Below are 27,911 nucleotides of genomic sequence, written 5' to 3' on the forward strand. Positions count from 1 at the left end.
GGGTCCTGGTGCACGAAACTCAAAAGGTTAGTATGCAGGTGCAGCAAGTGATTAAGAAGGCCAATGGAATGTTGGCTTTCATTGCTAGGGGGACAGAATATAAAAATAGGGAGGTATTGCTTCAGTTGTACAAGGTATTGGTGAGACCGTACCTGGAATACTGCGTACAGTTTTGGTGTCCATACTTAAGAAAGGACATACTTGCTCTCGAGTCAGTACAAAGAAGGTTCACTCAGTTAATCCCGGGGATGAGGGGATGGACATATGAGGAGAGGTTGAGTAGATTGGGACTCTACTCATTGGAGTTCAGAAGAATGAGAGGCAATCTTATTGAAACATATAAGATAGTTAAGGGGTTGGATCGGGTGGAGGCGGGGAGGATGTTCCTGATGATGGGTGAAACTAGAACTAGGGGGCATAGTCTTAGAATAAGGGGCTGCTCTTTCAAAACTGAGATGAGGAGGAACTACTTCACTCAGAGGGTGGTAGTTCCATGGAATATGCTGCCCCAAAAAGCTGTAGAAGCTACATCATTACATAAATTTAAAACAGAAATAGACAGTTTCCTAGAAGTAAAGGGAATTAAGGGTTACGGGGAGCGGGCAGGAATTTGGACATGAGTCTAGGTTCGGATCGGTCATGGCCCTGTGGGTAGCGGAGCGGGCCCAGGGGCCGTGTAGCCTGATCCTGCTCCTATTTCATGTGTCTAATTCTGTTAGATTCAGGAGATGGTTCTGTGATAGTGGATTGGCGGTTAGGATCAGATCAGCCATGATCTTATTGAATGGCGGAGCAGGCTCGAGGGGCCGATTGGCCTACTCCTGCTCCTATTTCTTATGTTCTTATGTTCTTACGTTTGCCCCGAGCGGGGCGGCAGCTGCGGGGCTTTCTCCCAATGACAGGCCCGGGGTAACGGCCGCCATCTTGGGAGGCTCACGGGGCAGCAGGGCGCATGCGCGGCCCCCTTGGCCAGGAACCAGGAGGAGAGAATCTTGTCAATTTCTATCCTGGACTCACAGTGATGACTTTTGTAAACTCCTTTTACAGGCTGTGAGAAGGGCAGCATTTACACACCACAAACCCAAACCAAACATCACATCAAGATCTGACAGAGTCACTCCATTCATCAGGACCGGAATATCATCGGCCTCTGAATGTGGAAGGAGGAATGTTTGTTCTGCCTGTGGGAAAAGATTTCAAGATTTTACTCTGGAAAATAATGGGATTCTCAGTAAAATAATGGGACTTAAGGCAGATAAATCCCCTGGACCTGATGGCCTACATCCTAGGGTCTTGAGGGAAGTGGCGGTAGGGATTGTGGATGCATTGGTGGTAATTTTCCAAAACTCCCTGGACTCAGCAAAGGTCCCAGCAGATTGGAAAACTGCTAATGTAACACCCTTATTTAAAAAGGGTAGTAGACAGAAGGCTGGAAACTATAGAGCAGTTAGCCTAACATCTGTGGTTGGTAAAATTTTAGAGTCCATTATTAAGGAGACAGTAACGGGACTTTTGGATAAACATAATTTAATAGGACGAAGTCAGCATGGTTTTACGAAGGGGAAGTCATGTTTGACAAATTTGCTTGAGTTCTTTGAGGACATAACATACAGGGTGGATAAAGGGGAACCAGTGGACGTAGTGTATTTAGACTACCAAAAGGCATTTGACAAGGTGCCACACAAAAGATTATTGCTCAAGATAAAAAATCACGGGATTGGGGGTAATATTCTGGCATGGGTGGAGGATTGGCTATCTAACAGAAAGCAGAGAGTTGGGATAAATGGTTCATTCTCAGACTGGCAATCAGTAACTAGTGGTGTTCCGCAGGGGTCAGTGCTGGGACCCCAACTCTTTACAATCTATATTAACGATTTGGAGGAAGGGACCAAGTGTAACATATCAAAGTTTGCAGATGATACAAAGATGGGAGGGAAAGTAGCGAGTGAGGACATAAAAAACCTGCAAAGGGACATAGACAGGCTAAGTAAGTGGGCAGAGATTTGGCAGGTGGAATATAATACTGGAAAGTGTGAGGTTATGCACTTTGGCAGGAAAAATCATAGAGCAAGTTATTATCTTAATGGCAAGAAACTGGAAAGTACTGCAGTACAAAGGGATCTGGGGGTCCTGGTGCACGAAACACAAAAAGTTAGTATGCAGGTGCAGCAGGTGATCAAGAAGGCCAATGGAATGTTGGCTTTTATTGCTAGGGGGATGGAATATAAAAACAGGGAGGTATTGCTGCCGTTGTACAAGGTATTGGTGAGACCACACCTGGAATACTGCATACAGTTTTGGTGTCCATACTTAAGAAAAGACATACTTGCTCTCGAGTCAGTACAAAGAAGGTTCACTCGGTTAATCCCGGGGATGAGGGGATGGACATATGAGGAGAGGTTGAGTAGATTGGGACTCTACTCATTGGAGTTCAGAAGAATGAGAGGTGATCTTATTGAAACATATAAGATTGTGAAGTGGCTTGATCAGGTGGATGCGGTGAGGATGTTCCCAATGATGGGTGAAACTAGAACTAGGGGGCATAATCTTAGAATAAGGGGCTGCTCTTTCAAAACTGAGATGAGGAGAAACTTCTTCACTCAGAGGGTGCTGGTCTCTGGAATTTGCTGCCCCAGAGAGCTGTGGAAGCTACATCATTAAATAAATTTTAAACAGAAATAGACAGTTTCCTAGAAGTAAAGGGAATTAGGGGTTACGGGGAGCGGGCAGGAAATCGGACATGAGTCTAGGTTTGGATTGGTCATGGCCCTTTGGGTGGCGGAGCGGGCCCAGGTTCTGCTCCTACTTCTTGTGTTCTAATTCTGTGTTAGATTTCAGGAGATGGTTCTATTCACAGGGATTAGTGGAGACCTCGGGAACAGGCTGCCAGCTAGGAGTCCTTCAAGAGTAAATTGGGCCTGTTCCTGGCTGGGGTGGAGATCACCTTTTACAGAAGGTAAGTACTGCAGGAAATACAGGGACAGAGTGATCTCCTGGACGAGTTTCGATCGTCTAGATGGGTCGGAGAGGAATTTCCCAGATTTTTTCTCCCAAATTGGCCATTGGGTTTTTTATCTGGTTTTTCACCTCTCCCGGGAGATCACATGGGTTCGGGTGGGATGGAGAGTGATAGTAGATTTGATGTTAGGATCAGATCAGCCATGATCTTATTGAATGGTGGAGCAGGCTCCTATTTCTTATGCTCTTATGTGCCGACAGGCGTGGCGCTGTTGCACGAAGCGCCACAAAATTCACTGGTAGTGCCCCAAGAGGGAGGGGAGCGCTTCCAGTAGCACCCCGCCTCCTGCTTGGGGCGCTACCACTGAATTTAATGCACAGGGGCGCTAACTTTTTCAGGGGACTAAAATTAGCCCCGGCGACGTTAGCGACCCAAAGGGGTGCCACCGAATTTCTCCCCAAGAGTCTAAATGGGCTGGAGGAGCAGAGGGATCCAGGGATACAGGTACACAAACCACTAAAAGTAGCAACACAGGTTAATAAGGCGATTAAAAAAAGCACTGGGGTACATTCCTAAAGGAGCCTTCTGTTCCGTGCCTGGGAGCTCTGAACCATGGCAGAGAGCGGCTGGGACACGTTTCTCACACGCCTCGAGATTAACCCGCACGGCAACTTTGCTGTCAGTGAAGAGAGACAAGAAAGACCAAAGTGCCGTTTGCCCCTCTCAGTGTGGCCCTGAAGGACTGTGTCCAGGCTGGAGTTCTGTTCCCGCCGTACGATCCTCCCCCAGATTGTCCTTTGAGCTCCAGCCAGGTGATGCTAAACACTCAGGTGGGAAAGGCAAAAATCTACAACAATGTGTTTAAAACAAAGCTGGTTTATTTGACATATATCCAGAATATTAAACTCCAGCCCAGTTCCCGGAGTTATTAACATCAGCAGAAACAATCCCCACCTGTCAGAATGAACATGGTTCAGTCCTGGATGTGATTAACAGCAGCAACAACAGAATCCAACCCCTGCAGTCACTTGTGAACTCACTGGTGTGTCAGCAGGGTGGATGACTGAGTGAATCCCTTCCCACACTCAGGTCAGGTGAACGGCCTCGCCCCAGTGTGAACTCGCTGATGATTCAGCAGGGTGGATGAACGAGTGAATCCCTTCCCACACACGGAGCAGGTGAACGGTCTCTCCCCAGTGTGAACTCGCTGGTGTATAGTGAGCTCAGATGACTGCCTGAACCCAGTCCCGCAGTGCGAACACCTGAATGGTCTCTCGTCAGTGTGAACACGTTGATGGCATATCAGTTCACCGGAACCTTTATAGCACTTCCCACAGTCCAAGCAGTTAAACGGTCTCTCATCATTGTGAACTCGCTGGTGTCTCAGTAGGTTGGATGAATTAGTGAATCCCTTCCCACACTCAGAGCAGGTGAACTGCCTCTCCCCAGTGTGAACTCGCTGGTGTGTCAGCAGCTGGGATAACTGAGTGAATCCCTTCCCACACTCAGAGCAGGTGAACGGCCTCTCCCCAGTGTGAACTCGCTGGTGTATCAGCAGGTTGGATAAATTAGTGAATCCCTTCCCACACTCAGAGCAGGTGAACGGCCTCTCCCCAGTGTGAACTCGCTGGTGCGTCAGCAGGTTGGATGACTGAGTGAATCCCTTCCCACACTCAGAGCAGGTGAACGGCCTCTCCCCGGTGTGAACACGCTGGTGTGTCTGAAGGTCAGATGAATTAGTGAATCCCTTCCCACACTCAGAGCAGGTGAACGGCCTCTCCCCGGTGTGAATGCGCTGGTGTATCAGCAGGTTGGATGAATTAGTGAATCCCTTTCGACACACAGGGCAAGTGAACGGCCTCTCCCCAGTGTGAACTTGCTGGTGTGTCAGCAGGTTGGATGACTGAGTGAATCCCTTCCCACACTCAGAGCAGGTGAACGGCCTCTCCCCGGTGTGAATGCGCTTGTGTCTCGATAGGTCAGAGGGTTGGCTGAAGCCTCGTCCACACACAGAACACGTGTACGGTTTCTCCCCGCTGTGAACGGTGCTTTTTGCTTCCATGTTCAGAGGCCGATGATATTCAGATCCGATGAGTCGAGTGACTCTGTCAGGTCTTGAAGTGATGTTTGGTTTGAGTTTCCTGTTTGTAAATCCTCCCCTTTCAGTGCCCTGTAAAATTAATATAAAACAGGGAGCGTGAGAGACAACCCACAAGAAAACAAAGGCAGGTTGTGAAATTGAGCTCAATGAATCTGGTCAATTGTGGGGCCGGCACTAGAAAAAAGTGACCATGAAAGCTGCTGGATTGCCATAAAAACCCAACTGGTTCACTGATGTCCTTCAGGGAAGGGAATCCGCCACCTGGTCTGGGCCTACACAAGACTCTGGCCTCTATGGGAGGAGAGAGAGAGGTGGGAGTGGGAGGGGGAGGGGGCGAAGGAAAGGAACTTTATACATCTGCAACTCGACCAGAACTTTGATAGAACCTCCAAAACCCACAACCTCCACCACCTAGAAGGACAAGGGCAGCTGTTGTATGGGAGCACCATCACATCCAAGTTCCCCTCCAAGTCACACACCATCCTGACTCAGATATATTCATCGTTGCTGGGTCATAATCCTGGAACTCCTTACCGAACAACATTGTGGGAATACCTTCACCACACGGGCTGCAGTAGTTCAAGAAGGTGACTCACCACCCCCTTCTCAACGGGAAACTGGGGATTGGCAATATTTGCTGCTCTTGCGAGCTACGCCCACATCCCAAGAATGAATTAAAACAAATCTGTAGATGTAAACTGGATTAAAAGCCTGTACAGAAATACTTGTTCCTAAAACAATACTCTTTTACATTGTACGGACAGTGTCTGTGTAACAACCTAATCTCCCCTAGAATCCACCTCCCTTGACAGTCTCACATTGGAAATTGTTGGGTCCTCCTGGGCTCAGAAGTACTGGGGGTTAAACCCAGCAGCTTCTCCTCCATCTCCACTCCAGCTCCAACTGAAACATAGAAACATAGAAGATAGGAGCAGGAGTAGGCCATTCGGCCCCTCGAGCCTGCTCCGCCATTCAATGCGATCATGGCTGATCATCCAAATTCAGTACCCTGTTCCTGCCTTCGCCCCATACCCCTTGATCCCTTTAGCCTTAAGAAATATATCCAACTCCTTCTTGAATATATTTAATGTATTGGCCTCTACTGCCTTCTGTGGTAGAGAATTCCACAGGTTCGCCACTCTCTGGGTGAAGAAATTCCTCCTCATTTCTGTCCTAAATGGCCTACCTCTTATCCTTAGACTGTGACCCCTGGTTCTGGACTCCCCGACCATCGGGAACATCCTTCCTGCATCTAGTCTGTCTAGTCCTGTCAGAATTTTGTAAGTTTCAATGAGATCCCCTCTCATTCTTCTAAACTCCGGCGAGTACAAGCCCAATCATCCCAATCTCTCCTCATACGTCATTCCTGCCATCCCAGGTATCAGCCTGGTGAATCTTTGCTGAACTCCTTCCACGGCAAGAACATCCTTCCTCAGATAAGGCGACCAAAACTGCACACAATACTCAAGATGTGGTCTCACCAAGGCCCTGTACAACTGCAGCAAGACATCCTTGTTCCTGTACTCAAACCCTCTCGCTATGAAGGCCAACATACCATTTGCCTTCTTAACCGCCTACTGCACCTGCATGCTTACCTTCAGCGACTGGTGCACAAGGACACCCAGGTCTCGTTGCACTTCCCCTTCTCCCAATCTATTGCCATTCAGATAATAATCTACCTTCCTGTTTTGGCCACCAAAGTAGATAACCTCACATTTATCCACGTTATATTGCATCTGCCATGCTTCTGCCCAATCACCCAACCTGTCCAAATCATCCTGTAGTTTCTCAGCATCCTCCTCACAGCACACACGCCCACCCAGCTTTGTGTCGTCTGCAGATTTGGAGATATTACATCTAGTTCCCTTCTCTAGATCATTAATATATATTGTGAATAGCTGGGGTCCAAGGACCGATCCCTGCGGTACCCCACTAGTCACTGCCTGCCGCTCGGAAAAAGACCCGTTTATTCCAACTCTTTGCTTTCTGCCTGCCAACCAGTTCTCTATCCAAGTCAATACCTTGCCCCCAATCCCATGTGCCTTAACTTTACACGCTAATCTCTTATGCGGGACCTTATCGAAAGCCTTCTGAAAGTCCAAATACACAACATCCACTGGTTCTCCCTTATCTATTTTACTAGTTACATCCTCAACAATGAAGCAACAAAAAGACCTACACAGGCGGCCAGGGACCTACCTTCCGTCAGCCTGAAATAAAACTCTTCCCGACAGCCGCTGTCTAATGGTGGCCGCAGCACCCACAATCCCCCGTGCCCCAGAAACCGCTCTATCCAATGCGCTGATTTCCCCGCTGAGAGTGCGCATGCCCCCCGGGGCCGCGGGCCATTCTGGGAGCCTGGCTCCTGTCCTTTTCCCGATTCGGACTCGGTGGAACCGGCTGAAGAAACTGGGAAGCGGCGGCTCGGATGGGGGAGGCGCTGCACCCTGGGTTTCCTGGTGCCGGGGCTCTGGCCGCACGTCCGCCGGGCCCGGCCGCTCTGATTCTGATTGAGTTTTTGATAAGGTAACAGAGAGGGTTGATGAGGGCAATGCGGTTAACGTGGTGTACATTTATTTCCAAAAGGCGTTCGACAAGTGCCACATAATAGGCTTGCCAGCAAAGTTGAAGCCCATGGAATAAAAGGGACAGTGGCAACATGGATAGAAAATTGGCAAAGTGACAGAAAACAGAGAGTAGTGGTGAATGGTTGTTTTTCAGACTGGAGGAAGGTACACAGTGGTGTTCCCCAGGGGTCGGTACTAGGACCACTGCTTTACTTGATATATATTAATGATTTAGACTTGGGTGTACAGGGCACAATTTCAAAATTTGCAGATGACAGAAAACGTGGAAGTAAAGTGAACAGTGAGGAGGATAGTGATAGACTTCAAGAGGACATAGACATGCTGGTGGAATGGGCGGTCATGTGGGAGATGAAATTTAACGCAGAAAAGTGCAAAGTGATACATTTTGGTAGGAAGAACCAAGTGAGGCAATATAAACTAAAGGGTACAATTCTAAAGGGGGTGCATGAAAGAGAGACCTGGGGGTATGTGTGCACAAATCGTTGAAGGTGGCAGGGCAGGTTGAGAAAGCGGTTAAAAAAGCATACGGGATCCTGGGCTTAATAAATAGAGGCATAGAATCCAAAAGCAAGGAAGTTATGATGAACCTTTATAAAACACTGGTTCGGCCTCAACTGGTGAATTGTGTCCAATTCTGGGCACCGCACTTTAGGAAGGATGTGAAGGCCTCAGAGAGAGTGCAGAAAAGATCTACAAGAATGGTTCCAGGGATAAGGGATGAGGGACTTCAGTTATATGGATAGACTCGAGAAGCTGGGGTGGTTCTCCTTAGAGCAGGGAAGGTAGAGAGGAGATTTGATAGAGGTGTTCAAAATCATGATGGGTCTGGACAGAGTAGAAACTGTTCCCATTGGCGGAAGGGTCGAGAACCAGAGGACACAGATTTAAGGTGATTGGCAGAAGAACCAAAGGCGACATGAGGAAAAACTTTTTTACTCAGCGAGCGGTTAGGATCTGGAATGCACTGCCTGGAAGGGTGGTGGAGGCAGATTCAATCATGGCTTTCAAAAGGGAATTGGATAAGTACCTGAATGAAAAAGAATTGCAGGGTTACGGGGAAAGGGCGGGGAGTGGGACTCGCTGAAGTGGTCTTGTAGAGAGCCGGCACAGGCTCGACGGGCTGAATGGCCTCCTTCTGTACTGTAACCATTTTATGATTCTATAAAATATTCGAAAGTTTGTTCCACAGAAGCACGAGGTTTATCTGCTCTTATTGATGAATTTAAAAAGTCTCTATTAAAACCTGAGCCAGTGTGTTGTGAGACAAAGAGCCTTGTGTCCAATGCGGGGAATAAAGGCCCACAGCCTCCCCGGGCCCCGGGCCCTGAACAAGGGACTGGAGAAACTCGCTGCCCCGCGGATCAGACAATCAGCCGGCGCTAGTCCCGCCCCTCGGGCTCCCCGATTGGTTGGAGGACCCGCCGCCGGCTCGCTCCTCCAGCCCCGCCCACTGGGTGCCGCTAGTCCCGCCCCTCGGGCTCCCCGATTGGTTGGAGGAACCGCCGCCGGCTCGCTCCTCCAGCCCCGCCCCGCTCGCTCCCTATTGGTGGGAAGCTGCCGTCAATCAGGCCGCGGGCCCGGGTGACGTTTCCCCGAGGAGATCACGTTCACCGTCCAAGTGCCGCCGCTCGGTCCGGGGCCTCGCGGACTCTGAGGTTTTTCTATTTCTCTCGATTCTCTCCCGATCCACCCCGCGCCATTCTCCACCCAATCGGAGCGGAGAAAACTCACTTCGCGTCACCGATCGCGACTCTGGAACCGACACCAAGGCCTTTCTCCGGAATGGCCCCGCGCCGACTCCGTCCGACAGGATCCGAGTGCGCAGGCGCAACTCCGAGTGGGTGAGGGGGGTTTGGTCTCCTCTGGGCATGCGCGGTCATTACCCTTGGTGACCGGGAGGGGTCGGTGTGCCGGACTCGACCCAAACCGCCGCTCCCTGTGCGCATGCGCGGAATCTCGGCTGTCAATCCACCAACCGCCAGAAGAGGTCGCTGGTGAGACCAGCGAAGGAAGAAAGACTTGCATTTATATAGCGCCTTTCACCACCACCGGACGTCCCAAAGCACTTTACAGCCATTGAAGTACTTTTGCAGTGTAGTCACTGTTGTAATGTAGGAAATGCGGCAGTCAGTTAGCGCACAGCAAGGTCCCACAAGCAGCAATGTGATAATCACCAGATAATCTATCATTTTTTATGTTGATTGAGGGATAAACATTGGCTAGGACACTGGGGATAATTCCCCTGCTCTTTCCCACATTACAACAGTGACTACTTCATTGTAGTACTTCATTGGCTGTAAAGCACTTTAGGATATCTGGTGGCACTATATAAATGCAAGTCTTTCTTTCCTGAAATAATGCCATGGGATCTTTTACATCCACCTGAGAGAGCAAACAGGGCCTCAATTTAACATCTCATCCGAAAGACGGCACCTCCGACAGTGCCGCACTCTCTCAGCACTGCACTGGAGCGTCAGCCTGGATTTTTGTGCCCAAGTCTCTGGAGTGGGACTATGAACCCACAACTTTCTGACTCAGAGACGAGATTGCTACCGACTAAGCCACTGGCTGACACTAAAGAGCAAGCAGTTCTGACGAATGGTCATCGACCTGAAACGTTAACTCTGTTTCTCTCTTCACAGATGCTTCCTGACCTGCTGAGCATTTTCTGTTTTTATTAAAGAAACGAGGGAGTGATTGCTGACAGGAAGAATGTTGGGTCGTCCTGCGCATGCGCACCTCCCTGGCAGCTGAGGCGAAACACCGACTCGCCCCCACCTGAGCCGCTCACGCGTACCAGATGTGCAAATAAGGTGGATGAACTGAAGTTGTTGTTGAACACATGGGAGTACGATATTGTTGCTATCACGGAGACATGGTTGAGGGAGGGTCAGGACTGGCAGCTCAATATTCCGGGGTATAGAATCTTCAGGAGAGACAGAGGGGGGTGTAGAAGGGGAGGGGGTGTTGCAATATTAATTAAGGAGTCGATTACGGCTGTAAGGAGGGATGATATATTAGCGGGTTCCTCTAATGAGGCCATATGGGTAGAACTTAAAAACAAAAAGGGGGCAAGCACCTTGCTGGGAGTGTACTATAGGCCCCCAAACAGTCAGGGGGAGATAGAGGAACAGATATGTAGGCAAATCTCAGAGCAGTGCGAAAATAATAGGGTAATAATAGTGGGGGATTTCAACTTAGATTTCAGCTTAGAGGGTGCAGAATTCTTAAAGTGCATCCAGGAGAGCTTTTTGAGCCAACATGTAGAAAGTCCTACAAGAGAGGGGGCGGTACTGGACCTAATTCTAGGGAATGTAGCCGGGCAAGTGGTGGAAGTGTCAGTAGGAGAGCATTTTGGCGACAGTGACCATAATTCGGTGAGATTTAAGGTGGTCATGGAAAAAGACAATGACGGCCTGGAAATAAGGGTTCTAAATTGGGGGATGGCCGATTTTAATATGATAAGGCAGGATCTGGCCAAAGTGGACTGGGAGCAGCTACTTATAGGAAAATCCACATCAAAGCAGTGGGAGGCTTTCAGAGGGGAAATAGAGAGAGTACAACGCCAACATGTTCCTGTAAAGGTCAAGGGTGGGACCAACAAGCAAAGGGAACCTTGGATGACAAGGGATATACAAAAATGCATTAGGAAAAAAAGGGGGGCTTTTGGCAGTTACAAAAGACTAAAGACGGAGGAAGCCCTAGAGGAGTATAAAAAGTGCAGGGGCATACTTAAAAAAGAAATTAGGAGGGCGAGGAGGGGCCATGAAATAACACTGGCGAGCAAAATAAAGGAAAATCCTAAGATGTTTTATAAGTATATTAAGGGCAAGAGGATAACCAGGGAAAGGGTAGGGCCCATTAGGGACCAAAGTGGCAATCTGTGTGTAGAGCCAGATGATGTAGGCGGGGTTTTAAATGAATTTTTTGCGTCTGTGTTCACTATGGAGAAAGATGATGTAGACATAGAAATCGGGCAAGGGGACTGTGACATACTTGAACATATTAGCATCGAGAGGGAAGAGGTACTAGCGGTTTTAGCAGGCCAAAAAGTGGATAAATCCCCAGGCCCGGACGAGATGTATCCCAGGCTGTTGTGTGAGGCAAGGGAGGAGATTGCAGGGGCTCTGACACAAATTTTCAGAACCTCTCTGGCCACAGGGGATGTACCAGAGGACTGGAGAACAGCTAACGTAGTACCATTATTCAAGAAGGGTAGCAGGGATAAACCAGGGAATTACAGGCCGGTGAGCCTAACATCTGTGGTAGGGAAATTATTGGAAAAAATTCTGAGGGACAAAATTAGTCTCCACTTGGAGAGGCAAGGATTAATCGGGGATAGTCAGCATGGCTTTGTCAAGGGTAAATCATGTCTGACAAATCTGATTGAATTTTTTGAGGGGGTGACTAGGTGTGTGGATGAGGGAAATGCTGTGGATGTGGTTTACATGGACTTCAGTAAAGCTTTTGACAAAGTCCCGCATAGGAGACTGGTCAAGAAGGTAAGAGCCCATGGGATCCAGGGTGCCTTGGCGCGTTGGATCCTAAACTGGCTGAGTGGCAGGAGGCAGAGGGTGATGGTCGAAGGTTGCTTTTGTGACTTGGAAGCCTGTGTCTAGTGGGGTACCTCAGGGATCGGTGCTGGGTCCCATGCTGTTTGTGATCTACATAAATGATTTGGATGAGAATGTAAAAGGTATGATCAGTAAGTTCGCAGATGACACGAAAATTGGTGGGGTGGTAAATTGTGAGGAGGAAAGCCTCAGGCTACAGGAAGATATAAATGAGTTGGTCAGATGGGTGAAAAAGTGGCAAATGGAATTTAACCCTGAAAAGTGCGAGGTGATGCATTTTGGACGGACAAATAAGGCAAGGGAATACACAATGAGTGATAGGACCCTAGGAAGTACAGAGGGTCAGAGGGACCTTGGTGTCCATGTACATAGATCCCTGAAGGCAGCGGAACAGGTAGATAAGGTGGTTAAAAAGGCATATGGGATACTTGCCTTCATTAGCCGAGGCATAGAATATAAGAGCAGGGAGGTTATGATGGAGCTGTACAAAACGCTGGTGAGGCCACAGCTGGAGTACTGTGTGCAGTTCTGGTCGCCTCACTATAGGAAGGATGTGATTGCATTGGAGAGGGTGCAGAGGAGATTTACCAGGATGTTACCTGGGATGGAGCGCCTCAGCTATGAAGAGAGGCTGGACAGGCTGGGGTTGTTTTCATTGGAGCAAAGAAGGCTGAGGGGGGACCTGATTGAGGTGTACAAAATGATGAGGGGCATAGATAGGGTAGATAATGAGGAACTTTTCCCCTTAGTAGGGGGGTCAATAACAAGGGGGCATAGATTCAAGGTAAGGGGCAGGAGATTTAGAGGGGATTTGAGGAGGAACTTTTTCACCCAGAGGGTGGGTGGAATCTGGAACTCTCTGCTTGAAAGGGTGGTAGAGGCAGGAACCCTCACAACATTCAAGAAGCATTTGGATGAGCACGTGAAATGCCATTGCATACAAGGCTATGGACCAAATGCTGGAAAATGGGATTAGACTGGACAGGGATTGATGGACGGCACAGACACGATGGGCCGAAGGGCCTCTTTCTGTGCTGTAAAACTCTATGAGATGTTGCGGCTCCGCATGCACGCCCGATGTTCCAACCGCGGGGTTTTGTGTGCTGAGCATGCGTGTTGCGGACCGATCGGGACGGGCGATTGTAGAGCAGGAGGGAGAGCGCAGGGGCCATGAGCACATGCGCGGGACTCAGATTCAACAGAGTGCTTTCTGGAGCGCGGGGGCTTGTGGGTATTACAGCCGCCATTACTGCTGATCCTTTCAACCAACCTGTGCAGCAGCTGGGGCCTGAAAATCAGCTTCACTGCCCCTAGGTTTGGAAAGGGGAAAATTAAACAACAGTTTGCCTCTGATCCTTTTCTGATCTCAATTTACAGGGTTATAGAAGTGGAGCAGTTGCAGGCGGGAAGCTCAGACCAAACATCACGTCAAGATCTGACAGAGTCGCTCGATTCATCAGGACCTGAATATCATCGGCCTTTGCACATGGAAGGAGAGAGCAGGGATCGCAACGCAGACAAACCGCACACGTGTTCGGTGTGTGGACTCGGATTCAGCCGATCGCCTGACCTGGTGAGACACGTGCACCGTCACACCGGGGAGAAACCGGGTAAAGGTGGGGACGGCAGGAAGGGCTTCAGTTCCCTGTCTGCATTGGAAGTTCAACGGCGCAGTCACACCAGGGACAGTCTGTTCACCTGCTCCGTGTGTGGAAAGGGATTTGTTTGTTCATCCCACCTGCAAACACACCAGCGAGTTCACACTGAGGAGAGACCATTTCAGTGTCCTGACTGTGGGAAGAGCTTTAAAAGCGCTCAGTATCTGAAGGGACACCAGCTTGTTCACACTGATAAGAGACCATCTCAATGTTCTGACTGTGGGAAGAGCTTTAAAAGCCCCAGGGAACTAAAGCAACACCAACTTGTCCACACTGATGAGAGACCATTTCAGTGTCCTGACTGTGGGAAGAGCTTTAAAAGTGCTCAGCATCTGAAGGGACACCAGCTTGTTCACACTGATGAGAGACCATTTCAATGTTCTGACTGTGGGAAGAGCTTTAAAAGCTCCAGGGAACTGAAGGGACACCAGCTTGTTCACACTGATGAGAGACCCGTTAAATGTTCAGACTGTGGGAAGAGCTTTAAAAGCCCCCAGGAGCTGAAGGAACACTGGCTCCTACACACTGGGGAGAGGCCATTCACCTGCTCTGTGTGTGGGAAGGGATTCACTCGGTCATCCCACCTACTGACACACCAGCGAGTTCACACTGGGGAGAGGCCGTTCACCTGCTCCGTGTGTGGGAAGGGATTCATTGATTCATCCCACCTGCTGGTACATCAGCAAGTTCACACTGACGAGAGACCCTTTAAATGTTCTGACTGTGGGATGAGCTTTAAAAGCTCCGGGGAGTTGAAGAGACACCAACACCGACACACTGGGGAGAGGCAGTTCACCTGCTCCGTGTGTGGGAAGGGATTCATTCAGTCATCCCACCTGCTGGTACATCAGCGAGTTCACACTGGGGAGAGACCGTTCACCTGCTCCGTGTGTGGGAAGGGATTCGCTCGGCCCTCCAACCTGCTGACACATCAGCGAGTTCACACTGATGAGAGGCCATTTAAATGTTCTGACTGTGGGAAGAGCTTTAAAAGCTCCGGGGAGTTGAAGAGACACCAACACCGACACACTGGGGAGAGGCCGTTCACCTGCTCTGTGTGTGGGAAGGGATTCATTCAGTCATCCCACCTGCTGGTACATCAGCAAGTTCACACTGGGGAGAGACCGTTCACCTGCTCTGTGTGTGGGAAGGGATATGCTCGGTCATCCAACCTGCTGTTACATCAGCGAGTTCACACTGGGGAGAGACCGTTCACCTGCTCCGTGTGTGGGAAGGTATTCGCTCGGCCCTCCAACCTGCTGGTACATCAGCGAGTTCACACTGGGGAGAGACTGTTCACCTGCTCCGTGTGTGGGAAGGGATTCACTCAGTCATCCAACCTGCTGAGACATCAGCGAGTTCACACTGACGAGAGGCTCTTTAAATGTTCTGACTGTGGGAAGAGCTTTAAAAGCTCTAACATCCTTAAGGGACACCAGCGACTTCACACTGATCATAGAATCTAACAGCACAGAAGGAGGTGATTCGGCCCATCGTGTCTTTGAAAGAGCTGTCCAATTTAGTCCCACACCCCAGCTTTATCCCCAGAACTCTGCAAACTAGTCCTCTTCAAGGACTCGTCCAATTACTGTTTGAAATTTCCTGTGGAACCTGATTCCAGCATCCTTTCAGATGGTGCGTTCCAGATCTGAACAACCCTCTGTGTGAAAACAATTCCCCTCATTTCCCTCTAGTTCTTTTAGTAACTATTTTAAATCTGTGACCTTTGGTTACTGACCCACTTGCCAGAGTGAACAGTTTCTCCCTACTTGCTCGATCAAAACCCCTCATCATTTTGAACACCTCTATTAGGTCTCCTCTTAACCTTCTCTGCTCTAAGGGGAACAATCCCAGCTTCTCCAGTCTCTCCACATAACTGAAGTCCCTCATCCCTGGTACCATCCTGGTCAACCTCCTCTGCACCCTCTCCAAGGCCTTGACATCCTTCCTAAAGTGTGGTGCCCAGAACTGTACACAAGACTCCAGCTGAGGCCAAAACCCTGCAGCTGTACAAAACCCGGGTTAGACCACACCTGGAGCACTGTGAGCAGTTCTGGGCACCACACCTTAGGAAGGATATATTGGCCTTGGAGGGAGTGCAGCGTAGGTTTACGAGAATGATACCTGGACTTCAAGGGTTAAGTTACGAGGAGAGATTATACAAATTAGGGTTGCATTCCCTGGAATTTAGAAAGTTAAGGGGTGATCTGATCGAAGTTTTCAGGATATTAAGGGGAACAGATAGGGTAGATAGAGAGAAACTATTTCCGCTGGTTGGGGATTCTAGGACTGGGGGCATAGTCTAAAAATTAGAGCCAGACCTTTCAGGAGTGAAATTAGGAAACACTTCTACACACAAAGGGTGGTAGAAGTTTGGAACTCTCTTCCGCAAACAGCAATTGATGCTCGATCAATTGTTAATTTTAAATCTGAGATTGATAGGTTTTTGTTAACCAAAGGTATTAAGGGATATGGGCCAAAGGCGGGTGCATGGAGTTAGGTCACAGATCAGCCATGATCTCATTGAATGGCGGAACAGGCTCGAGGGGCTGAATGGCCTCCTCCTGTCCTATGTTCCTAACTAGTGATTAGTAAAGGTTTAGTGTAACTTCCTTGTTTTTGTATTCAATGGCACTATTTACAAAGCCAAGTATCCCATATGCTTTCTGAACCGCCTCACCAACTTGCCGTGGCACTTTCAAAGACTTGTGAATATGGACCCCCAGGTTCCTCTGCTCTTGCACCCCCTCAAAATAGTCCCATTTAGATTATACGGCCTCTCCCTGTTGTTTCTCCCAAAGTGCATCACTTCACACTTATCCTCATTTAATGTCATCTGCCTTGTGTCTGCTCATTTCACAGTCTGTCTCTGTCCTTCTGAACTACACTCACAAAACTTGGCAACACAGTAAATAGTATCATCCGTAAACTTTGAAATTGTTCACCTATACCCAAGTCCAGGTCATTTATATATAACAGGAAAAGCAATGGTCCTAATTCCGACCCCTGGGGGAGCCCACTGCATACTTCACTCCAGTCAGAAAAACATCCCTCAGCACTGCTCACTGCCTCCTCTCCCTTAGCCAATTATATACCCAAATTACCATCAGCCCTTTAATTCCCTCTGCTTCTATTTTCAGAGTAAGTCTCTTATGTGGTATTTTATCAAATGCCTTTTGAAAGTCCATATATACAACATCTGCTGCACTACCTTCATCAACCCTCTGTTACTTCATCAGAGAACTCAATCAGGTTAATCAGACACGATTTACCTTTAACAAATCCATACTGGCTGCCCCTTATTAATCCATGCTTCCACACAGAATCACAGAAACCCCACAGTGCAGATAGAGGCCATTTCGGCCCATCGAGCCTGCACCGACACATATCCCACCCGATCCCTGTAACCCCTGCACCAACACATATCCCACCCTATCCCTGTAACCCCACGTATTTAATCCCCCTAACACTAAGGGTCAATTTATCATAGCCAATCAACCTAACCCGCACATCTTTGGACTGTGGGAGGAAACCGGAGCACCCGGAGGAAACCCACGCAAACACGTGGAGAATGTGCAAACTCCACACAGACAGTCACCCGAGGCCGGATTCGAACCCAGGTCCTTGGCGCTGTAAGGCAACAGTGCTAACCACTATGCCACCGTGCTGCCCAAGTGAGAATTAATTTTGTCCTTGACAATGGTCTCTAGTCATTCACCCACCACTGTAGGGGTCGCAAAATCCCCTCAGCCCCCGAAGATCGGGAAATATTAATCTACATCGTGGACGAAGACTTGTGTGATTTAAATTGTCTCTGGGTTGGACAATGTTTTAAAACATACCCAGAACCGCAAAAGGCTGCGTTAAAAAGCTTGTAAGCTAGGCAGCACTTGGACACTGGAATCAAAGAACTTTGTGAAAATCGCACACGTTAAGATTGTACATTTTATTAAAAGATGTACTCTTGAGTTTTGGACTGTTTAAATTGCCCAGAGCATAAAAATGGCTGAACAGACCTCATGGAAACAGAATTTAAAAGGCAGCAGAGAAGGACAGACAGGCTGTTAGCATATGAAAAGCTCAGCGCTGCCCTGTAGTAAGTTTGAATGGAGCCCGAGCTGTCAGTCACCCTGTGGTATTGGGTGGGTCCAGTAACCTACAAGCTGCTGGTTTACACTGGGGAGTAGCCCGTTTGAATCAACCAATCATCGGACAGCAAGCACAATGGGTTGTTAACACACATCCATTCACTGAAATTGACTCTACTACGTGATGTCTCCATGTATGAATGGAGGAAGGTAAAAGCCCTTCTCTTGTGTATTCGGACTTTTCAGCGCGAAATTGCGCACGGACCTTTTCGGTGTGAAAACAGCAGGGACTCTCAGGGTATAAAGATTAAGCCCAGGAAGTCCTCTGCCGCTTTTTTGTCTCTTTTACTCTTTGGACTGCAGGTGAGCAAGGCTTTGACCCACTAGCAAGACAATCTAGTGAGAAGTAAAGGGGTGGTAATTTTAAGGGAAATGTTGCTAAGATTGTACGGTTAACATTGTAGCCATTTATCCCTCATTTTTGCCGTCTGCCTTCCCCTGTTAAGCAATTTTACCGTGATTACTTTGATGGTGTGGTGTAGTTTCTTTAGTTTTAATAAAAATTCACTTTCTTGCATCCAGACCATTTGTCCGTTTTTAATATATCATTAATTATAAGTTCCTCCAGTCAGAACTGGAGGGGGGCGGTTTTAGCGATTCGAAACCACTGATTGGAATTGGCCACAGTGCAGTGGCAAAGGCTGCCTGACCAGGTAAATTACCGTAAACCAGGTAAAGGATGCCCACCTGCACCACTGACATTAGACTGATTGGCCTGTAGTTACCAGGTTTATCCCTCTTCCCTTTTTTTAAACGGTGTGATATTTGCAATCCTCCAGTCCTCTGGCACCACTCCCATATATTTGAGGGAGATTGAAAGATTGTGGTCGGAGCTTCTGCTATCTCCACCCTAGCTTCCCTCTGCAATCTAGGATGCATCCACCTGGACTGGGTGACTTGTTAACTTTGAGTGATGACAACCTATTTAGCACCTCCTTTCTATCCATTTTTATCCAATTTCTCTACTCCCCCCTCCTCTACTGCGACATTAACTTCATCCTCTTCTTTTGTGAAGACAGATGCTAAGTACCCATTCAGTACCTCAGCCACGCCCTCTGCCTCCGTATGATGAGCTCCTATTTGGTCCCTAATCGGCCCCACCATTCCTTTAACTATCCTTTTACTTTTCAGATGTTTATAAAAGATTTTTGGGTTCCCTTTTACATTACCCACTAATCTTTTCTTGTACTCTCTCCCTTGTGTCAGCTGGGGCTCAGTGGGTAGCACTCTCTAGGTGGGAGGGGCTAGGAGTGAGCCAGGTGTGGCTGGTTGCCTAATTGCAGCTGGGTGTTGGAGGAAGTTTTGTAAAAAGTTGGTGGTGGGTTTTGGGGTGTTGTTTTCAGTTTTTAGGGCCTTTTTGGCCCACAAAAAACAGCCAGATGGCTGCTGAGGGGTCCGGAGGGCCGGGCCCCTCAGGACAATGTTCCCGAGAGGAATTTTATTCGGGAAGAAACTGTGGTGGGAAGGGGAAAAAAAAGGCCCAAAGATTTGGGCCGGGACCTCAGGAGGTTTGGTAAAGAAAATACGGTGGTGGTGCAATGTGAAGATAAGAAGATTCGAGCCTGGGATATAATCCAGGCGGTTCATGAGGACTGTGGTGAGGGAAGCTGTTTTGCCTGCCGACCAAAACCAAATGTGGGATTTGAGGTGACGGTCAGTGGCCGTGAGGAGGTGGAAAAACTGCTGCTCAGTCTGTAAGTTGGGGAGAAATTTTTGGAGGTGACTCTGCTATATTCAGAGGAGGTGGTGGTTTCCTTTTTGAACTTGCCTGTATACATCAAGAATGAAGTGCTGAGCAAAAAGTTGGAGTTGTGGGACATTAAAATCTGTTCCGAAATAAAGAGGAGGTACTATCCGGGAACACGGGTAGCAGACGGAACCCGGTATGTAAAGGTGCGGTTCCCAGAGGGGGTGAGGTCTTTGCCTTACAGTATGAAGTTCGAGACACTGGAAGGAGTGCAGTACTTTCGTGTGCTGCATGATAACCAAGTAAAGGTGTGTTACTATTGTCTGGGACATGACCATCTCGTAAGAAACTGTCCTGATTTGTATTGTTACAATTGCGGTGAGTCGGGACATATCGCACGGAGCTGCAAGGTGGAGAGCTGTGGGGTGTGTCGTAAAGGCCCCGCCCGCTGAGTGTGTGGTGGAAGGGAGCAAAATGAGTGATGAGATGGGAGAAGGAGCAGGAGAGGAGTGTGGAATGGCCAGAGGTGCGGTGCAGTCGGAGGACACAGCCGGTAAAATGAAGGAAAAAGGAGCACAGGAAGAGGCAGAGGTTGGCGGAGCGGAGATCGAGATGGAGATGGCGGAAAACACGGTGAGTGCTATGGAGGGGAACAAAGACAGCAGCGGGCAGCAAGGGTCGAGTGCAGACTCGAGCCTTAGTGCAGTTCGGCTCCCCCTGGGGAGTCTGGTGTCTGCGGGGGGAGAGGAGGCAGGAGCGGCATGTGTGGTGGAAGTGAGTGCTCCGGGGAGAGGTGGGGAGTCGGATATTTTGGTGAGCGGGAGGGGGCAGGACGGGGAGAGGGTGCAAGAGGCAGGAGCCTTAAAGGGACAGCAGAATGGGATTGGCGAGATAGAGACGTCAGAAGGGAACAATTTAGGTGCGCCATTGTCCCATGGAGTGAGGGAACAAGGTGCAAGGGTCAGATGTAGAGACGTGGTCGAAGGGGGCAGCACGGGAGAAACTGCGATAGCAGGAAGACTCTCTATGGGAGATGAAGTATCTGACGGGGAGCAGGATTATGTATCTGATGGGGAGCAGGCACAGGGGGCTGCAGAAGAGCTTGAGTGTGAGGAATTAGAGGGGGACAGAGACATGGAAGTCGGGGATGGGGTGGCATCATGTGGAAAGGGAAAGGTTAGTGAGGGGCAGAAGGAGGGAGAAACAGCAGGGAGGGGTCAAACAGGAGGGGAAAAAGAGCCGGAGGCTGCAGGAAAAAGCAACAGCTGCCCGAAAAGTTGAGAAGGAGCATGAGAGGAGGGAAGAGCCAGAGATTAAATGATGGGGAGATTATTGAGCATACTTCCCTTCTTTGGAGCCATGATTACATTGGTCTCGATCAATGTGAATGGACTGAGGGGTGAGAAGAAATTGCAGCAGTTGTTGCAGGGTTTTAAAGGCACGGACTTGTTGTGTCTGCAAGAAACCTTTTGGGATGAGGATATTCTAGAAAGAGTTCAGAAGGTTTGGAAGGGAGAGGTGTTTGCAAGTTGTGCAAACAATAACCGTAGAGGGGTGGCTGTTTTGGTGAGTCCGTCCATAGAAGAGAACGTTGCCTTGGTGGACAAGGACACTGAGGGGAGATTTTTACGGCTAAGGGTAAAATTGGAGGGATTTAATTGTGATCTTTTTAATATCTATGCACCGAATGACCATTGCAAGCGTCGCAAGTTTTTTCGGGGGTTATTCACTGAAGTGGCAGAGGTGGAAAATCCTTATATAGTGGGGGATTTTAATGTATTTTTATCTTGGATGGACATTTCAGCCCAGATGACCTTTTAAAGAGGATAACTCCAGAGGGATGATTATAAAAATGATGGCATATTTAAATTTGAGAAACTTATGGAGGGACCGGAACCCCATAAAAAGGGAGTTCTCCAGAGCAGGTTGGGTGGGTGATGTTTTAAAACAGAGCCGAATACATTTTGTGTTAATGCGGGAAGGGTTAAGTTCGGAGGTGATGGAGATTTATTATAAAAAAGTATTTTTTAGTGATCACTCGGCTTTGGTTCTTAGAATTAGGAACAGCAGAGTTCAGATCAGTTCAGGGGTGTGGATTTTAAACAATCAATACCTGAAGGAAAGTGCTTATAAAGAAGGGATTATAAATATAATAAAGAATGCTCGGAAGGAACTTTTGTTCTTGAAAGAAAGAAGAGTTTGGTGGGACAATTTCAAATAAGAGGTAAAAGTTTTTTCGGTACGTTATGGGAAAAAGAGGGAGGCAGCTAACCGGCATCGAGAAGAGAATATAAACAAAAGGTTTACGGATGTCTGTAAAGCAGTTGACGGAGGGGATAAGGGAGCTGAGACTAAGTTCCGGGTGCTAAAGGAAGAGTGGGAATTATTGCAAGCTGAAAAATGCAAGGGGGCCATTCTCCGTGCAAAGGCTAGAGATGCATTGGAGGGCAAAAGATGCACTAGATATTTTCTAGAGCAAGAGAAGCTGCGACAGAGATTATCGTTAATTGGGGAGTTGAAGGTTGGGGAGAAGATCATTCATGAAAGTGAGGAGATTTTGGAGGCAGCTAGCTGCTTTTATCAAGAGCTATATACAAAAGAAGACATTTCCAATTTGGAGATGGAGAAGGTTACTGCTTTTATTGAAAAGGGTTTAAAGGAGGATGAGAGAAGCATGTGTGATAAAGAAGTAGGATTAGCGGAAATAAAAATAGCAATAAGTGGAATGAAGGGGGGGAAAAGCCCAGGGTCCGATGGACTAAGTGCAGAATTTTATAAGGAATTTTTCGAGATTTAAAGTCCATTGCTCTTAGGAGTTTTTAAGGAAATTAAAATTGAGGGAAGCCTGGCCCCATCTATGAGGAGAGGTATCATAAGCTTAGCTTATAAAAATAAAGGGGATAGACGGGATCTGAAGAATTGGAGGCCCATCACACTATTAAATGTGGATTATAAGATCTTGGTGAGGGTTATGGCAAATCGTTTGAAGGAGGTGTTACCGGAGATAGTTTGGTCCTCTCAGTCCTATGGAGTCATAGGCCGGGACATCGCAGACTCTGCGGTCTCAATCCGAGATGCGATAGAGCTCATGGAAGAGAGTGGGAGGGAGGCTTATGTATTAAAGATAGATCAAGAGAAAGCCTTTGATAGGGTCTCTCATGAGTTTTTATTGAAGGTTTTGGAAGCATTTGGTTTCAAGGAAAATTTCATTCAGTGGATAAGGATTTTTTATTCAAACATATTTAGCTGTGTTAAATGTAATGGTTTTTTATCCAAGTATTTTCCGATACAGAGATCAGTGAGACAGGGTTGTCCCCTGTCCCCACTGCTGTACACATTGGTAGCAGAACCATTAGATTACATGATGCAAAAGAAACAAGGTGTAGTTGGGATTGTGGTACCCAGCTGATGTCGGTGATACACCAATATGCAGATGACACAACCTTAACATTGAGAAATGGGGAGTCAGTGAGGAAAGCTATGGAGGTAGTGGAGGAATATTGTAGAGCTTCAGGTGCCAGAGTGAATTATAGTAAGTCCCAATGCCTGGTTGCAGGGTGGGGTAGGGGGGAATGGTTGGGGGAATGTCCCTTTAAGGTGGTGGAGGTTTTGGAAGTTCTGGGGGTGCATATGGGGTGCAAGAAAGACAGGGAAGAAGTGGATCGATTAAATTGGGAACCGAAGGTTATGAAAATTAAAAAGATTTTGGGAAGATGGGAAAGAAGGTGGTGGAAAGTGCAAGGAAGAGCGACAGTGGTGTCTGCTCTCCTGCTATCTAAGCTATGGTACTTATTGACGGTGGAGGATATTCCTGAGTGGGCAGAAAAGTCCATCCGAGAGGCTTGTGTGAGATTTTTATGGGAAGGGAAACCAGCCTTGGTGGCTTACAATACCATCATTGGACGGAGAAATCAGGGAGGACTCAACTTCCCAGATATTGATTTGAAGAAAAAATCCTTTAGAATCAAATGGGTGAAGAGATTTCTTCAGAAGTCAAATTCAAGTTTTTGGAAGAGTTGTTTTGAGCATTTTTTAAAACGAAGTGGATGAGGAGGGCTGGGGATATTGTATATGGAATAATAATAGGTTTTTGAAATCGATCAAGCTTCTCCCTAGGTTTTATAAGGGGGTTGTAAAGACTTGGGCTCAATTTTTAAAAAGTGTGCAGTTTATGCCCAAGGGGGCTGAGGAATTTTTAGAACAGCCTTTATTTTTGAACAGGTGGGTCAACATTGAAGGAGAGGTTTTATTTAATCAAGCTTTTATAAAAGCTGGGATTATATCAGTGAAAGATGTATTATACGAGGTGATTTCAGGTTGGTTGCCGGAAGCGATAGTGAGGGACATGGTGTGGGAGGAGGATCAGGAGGTAGAAGGAAAAGCAACAGGAATCATGTATGAGAAGATTGTGAGGGCAATGCCACAGGATTGGATGGAAGAAATAAATGCGGAAATCTCCAAAGGAAGTAAAATGCGTCCTGCTTTTCCAAGCTTTGAACTGGAGAAAGGGGGAGAGTTAGTCCAATTTGACAACTGTAATACTCGAGATTTCTATGAGGTATTCAGAGAATGGAGATTCAAGACACCTGCTGGTCAGGAGTTTTGGCAGAGTATATACCCACAGCTGGACTTTAACAGGATTTGGAAGGGAGTGTGGGCGAATTTTAAATGCCCAGAATGGATTGAACTGGATTTCAAATTGGCTCATAACCGGATTTTTACCATGACGGTCTTGTGCAAGATTGGACGAGTGGAGGCGGCAACTTGCCCAATGTGTGGGACACAGGATGAGACTCTGTCCCATTTACTGGTGTTATGTCCACAGTTAAATGACTTTAAGTACTATGTTCGACAGTTGTGTGAAGCTTTTTTGCTGGGTGGGGACCGAACGGCAAGAAGGGGAATCCCGTGGGACTCAATTTTGAGATGGGGATTGCAGGAGAGTCTGCCAGAGTCGTGATTGTGGAAAGAAGGAATGCTCTGTTTTTTAAGGGGTGGAGAATCAATCTAAAAGAGTATTTTAAATATAAGCTAAAAGACCATTATAAGGCTCTGTGGATGTTTTATTCAGAAAGGAATTTAAGGACAGTATTTTACAACCAATTTTTAAAGCACAATCGATTAATATATGTTGCAGGTGACAAATTAAACTTCAGGTTTGTGGTAAACCACTGTAGTTCACTGTGTTCACTGTTGTTGTTGTTGTTGTTGTCATTCACTCTTGTTTCACTGTTGTGCCTGACTATGCCTCAGCTGACTCCGCCCCTGGGCTACCGAGTATAAGAGCGGCCGCATGGCAGCTCCTGGCATTCGGTCGTCCACTAGAGGCATAGTCCTGATCTGTCTGAAGTGCAATTCAGTAGTTAATAAAAGCCTGTCGTTCTGAACTCTGCCCAGCCTTTTATTAGAATTGATAGCGCATCAATTTTATTAACTACTGAAAAAAAAAAAACGATGCTGCAGATTCTTAAGATCAAGTGCCTGGAACTCGACCCGCAAGAACCGGACTCGACTGCTAAGTTCTCGCACTGGCTGCACTGTTTTGAGTCCTTTCTGACTGCATCCGGCGAGACCGTCGCCGCCGATGCCGACAAGCTCAGGGTGCTGAACTCTAAAGTAAACCACCGAGCTTTTGCCCTTATCCGGGACGCTACGAGCTACCAGGGGGCTATCGACATCTTGAAGGAGCAATACGCACGCCCGGTCAACTATGTTTACGCAAGACATCTCCTGGGGTCTCGCAAACAACAGCCCGGGGAACCCACAGAAGCATACATACGGGCACTGAAGGAACTCGGCCGAGCCTGCGAATGCAAGCAAGTAACAGCCACGGAACATACGGAGGAGCTCATCCGGGACGCCCTCGTGGCGGGCCTCAGGTCCACTCACAGACGGCAGCGACTGCTGGAAAGTAGCGAGCTCGACCTGAAGAAGGCGATTTCACTCACCCTCTCGTTGGACGTAGCCCACCGGAACATGGAGGCCTACTCCCCGGACCACGCGGCCGCCTCATGGATGCCGCAGCCGCCGCCACCTTGGGACGCGGTGCCGCCACGGGCCCTGGCCTCAACTGCTGCAGCGATGTCCCGCCCGAGCCAGAAATGTTATTTCTGTGGCCAAACCAAACACCCCAGGGCGCGCTGCCCGGCGAAAAACGCGGTCTGCTCTGCCTGCGGTAAGAAGGGACACTACGCTGGCGTCTGCAGCAGTCAGAAGACCCCTACCTCCAGCAGCGCCGCGTGCGGTTCGTGGGAGCGGCCATCTTGCCTCCCTCCAGCCTCGTGGGGATCGGGATCGTCATGGGCGCCGCCATTTTGTCCTTCCTCTCCGACGCCGCCATCTTGTCCGCCATTCTGCCAACGGGCCCCCGACTCACCCACCGCCGCCTCACCGGGGTTCTACAGCGACGCTACCGACTCCACAGCGGCCTCCATCACGCTGGATCAATCCAGACCCCACCAGCTAGCCAGGTCCACGATGGACATCCAGGTAAATGGCCGCGCCACAACTTGCCTTTTTGATTCCGGGAGCACGGAGAGCTTCATACACCCTGATACAGTACGGCGCTATTCCCTCTCGGTCCGGCCAACGCGCCATCGGATCTCCATGGCCTCGAAATCCCACTCAGCAGACTTCGGCGGCTACTGCGTAGTGACCCTCTCGGTGAAGGGCTCCGTATATAAAAATGTAAAGCTATTCGTCCTGCCACATCTCTGCGCTGCCGTTCTACTGGGGTTGGACTTTCATTGTCACTTTAAGAGTGTCACCTTGACATACGGTGGACCTCTTCCCCCGCTCACTGTCTGCAACCAGCAGTTTTTAAATTGCCCGCCGCGCCCCACCTGTAGTCTCTCCACCCTCAAAATCACACACCCCCCCCGTTCGCCAACCTCACCCGCGACTGCAAGCCTATCGCCACAAAGAGCAGGCGATACAGCACCGGGGACAGATCCTTCATAAGATCTGAGGTGACGCGGCTCCTGAAAGAGGGGATTATTGAGGATAGTACCAGCCCCTGGCGAGCCCAGGTGGTAGTCGTTAAGACTGGCAACAAGCAGCGCCTAGTCATCAACTACAGCCAGACTATCAACAAGTACACCCAGTTGGACGCATACCCCCTCCCCCGCATAGCCGACATGGTTAATAAGATAGCGCAATACCGCGTTTTCTCGACCATTGACCTCAAGGCAGCATACCACCAAATCTCTATCCGCCCTGAGGACCGCCAGTACACAGCTTTCGAGGCAAACGGCCGCCTTTTTCACTTCCTCAGGGTTCCTTTTGGCGTCACCAACGGTGTCTCCGTCTTCCAGAGGGAGATGGACCGGATGGTCGACGAGAATGCGTTACAGGCCACGTTTCCCTACCTGGACAACGTGACCATCTGCGGCCATGACCTGCAGGACCATGACGCCAATCTTGATAAGTTCCTCCGCACGGCCCAACTCCTAAACCTCACGTACAACAAGGAAAAGTGCATATTCCGCACAGCCCGCCTCGCTATCCTTGGTTGCGTGGTGAAACACGGAGTCATCAGTCCTGACCCTGACCGGATGCGCCCGTTGATGGAACTTCCCCTGCCCCACTGTCTCAAGGCCCTCAAAAGGTGCCTGGGCTTCTTTTCCTATTACGCCCAGTGGGTCCCTCATTATGCGGACAAAGCCCGTCCACTTATCAAGTCCACTTCCTTCCCCCTGACGGCGGAGGCCCGCTTAGCCTTTCACCGTATAAAAGATGACATTGCCAAGGCCACCATGCACTCGGTAGACGAGTCCATCCCCTTCCAGGTGGAGAGCGATGCATCCGACTTTGCCCTGGCCGCTACCCTTAACCAGGCGGGAAGACCCGTGGCCTTCTTTTCACGAACCCTCCAGGGCTCCGAACTCAGACACTCCTCTGTGGAAAAAGAGGCCCAGGCCATTGTGGAGGCGGTGCGCCACTGGCGGCACTACCTGGCTGGAAAACGATTTACCCTGCTTACTGACCAGCGTTCAGTTGCTTTCATGTTCAACAACAAGCAGAGGGGTAAAATCAAAAATGACAAGATTTTGAGGTGGAGAATCGAACTTTCCACCTACAATTACGACATCTTGTACCGGCCAGGGAAACTCAACGAACCCTCAGACGCTCTATCGCGAGGCACATGCGCCACCGTGCAGATCGATAGACTACGGGGCCTCCACAACGACCTCTGCC

At 48.8% G+C, this 27,911-nt stretch overlaps 3 protein-coding genes and 1 pseudogene across 3 annotated transcripts in view; 2 read left to right on the forward strand and 2 right to left on the reverse strand.

The window, feature by feature from the left end:
• LOC147096528 (NACHT, LRR and PYD domains-containing protein 3-like) overlaps nt 1–27,911 on the forward strand; it is a 582,546-nt gene that overhangs the window by 403,981 nt on the left and 150,654 nt on the right. The gene's annotated exons all lie outside the window — the stretch shown is intronic.
• The window catches only part of LOC147096530 (uncharacterized), a 90,678-nt gene that overhangs the window by 37,825 nt on the left and 24,942 nt on the right, over nt 1–27,911 (reverse strand). The window lies entirely within an intron of this gene.
• Nucleotides 3,984–27,911, reverse strand: part of LOC147096531 (uncharacterized) — a 44,729-nt pseudogene continuing 20,801 nt past the window's right edge.
• On the forward strand, nt 9,209–18,551 carry LOC147096532 (uncharacterized). The gene is made up of 3 exons (XM_085974183.1): nt 9,209–9,303; nt 10,291–10,461; nt 13,600–18,551. Exon 3 carries the CDS (start codon nt 13,709–13,711, stop codon nt 15,344–15,346), a length of 1,638 nt encoding a protein of 545 aa, XP_085830309.1. The 5' UTR covers nt 9,209–9,303; nt 10,291–10,461; nt 13,600–13,708; the 3' UTR covers nt 15,347–18,551.

Source organism: Somniosus microcephalus, unplaced genomic scaffold, assembly GCF_052327205.1.
Source record: "Somniosus microcephalus isolate GS21.2 unplaced genomic scaffold, FLI_Smic_1.0 unresolved_chr1, whole genome shotgun sequence".
In the NCBI taxonomy this organism is placed as follows: domain Eukaryota; kingdom Metazoa; phylum Chordata; class Chondrichthyes; order Squaliformes; family Somniosidae; genus Somniosus; species Somniosus microcephalus.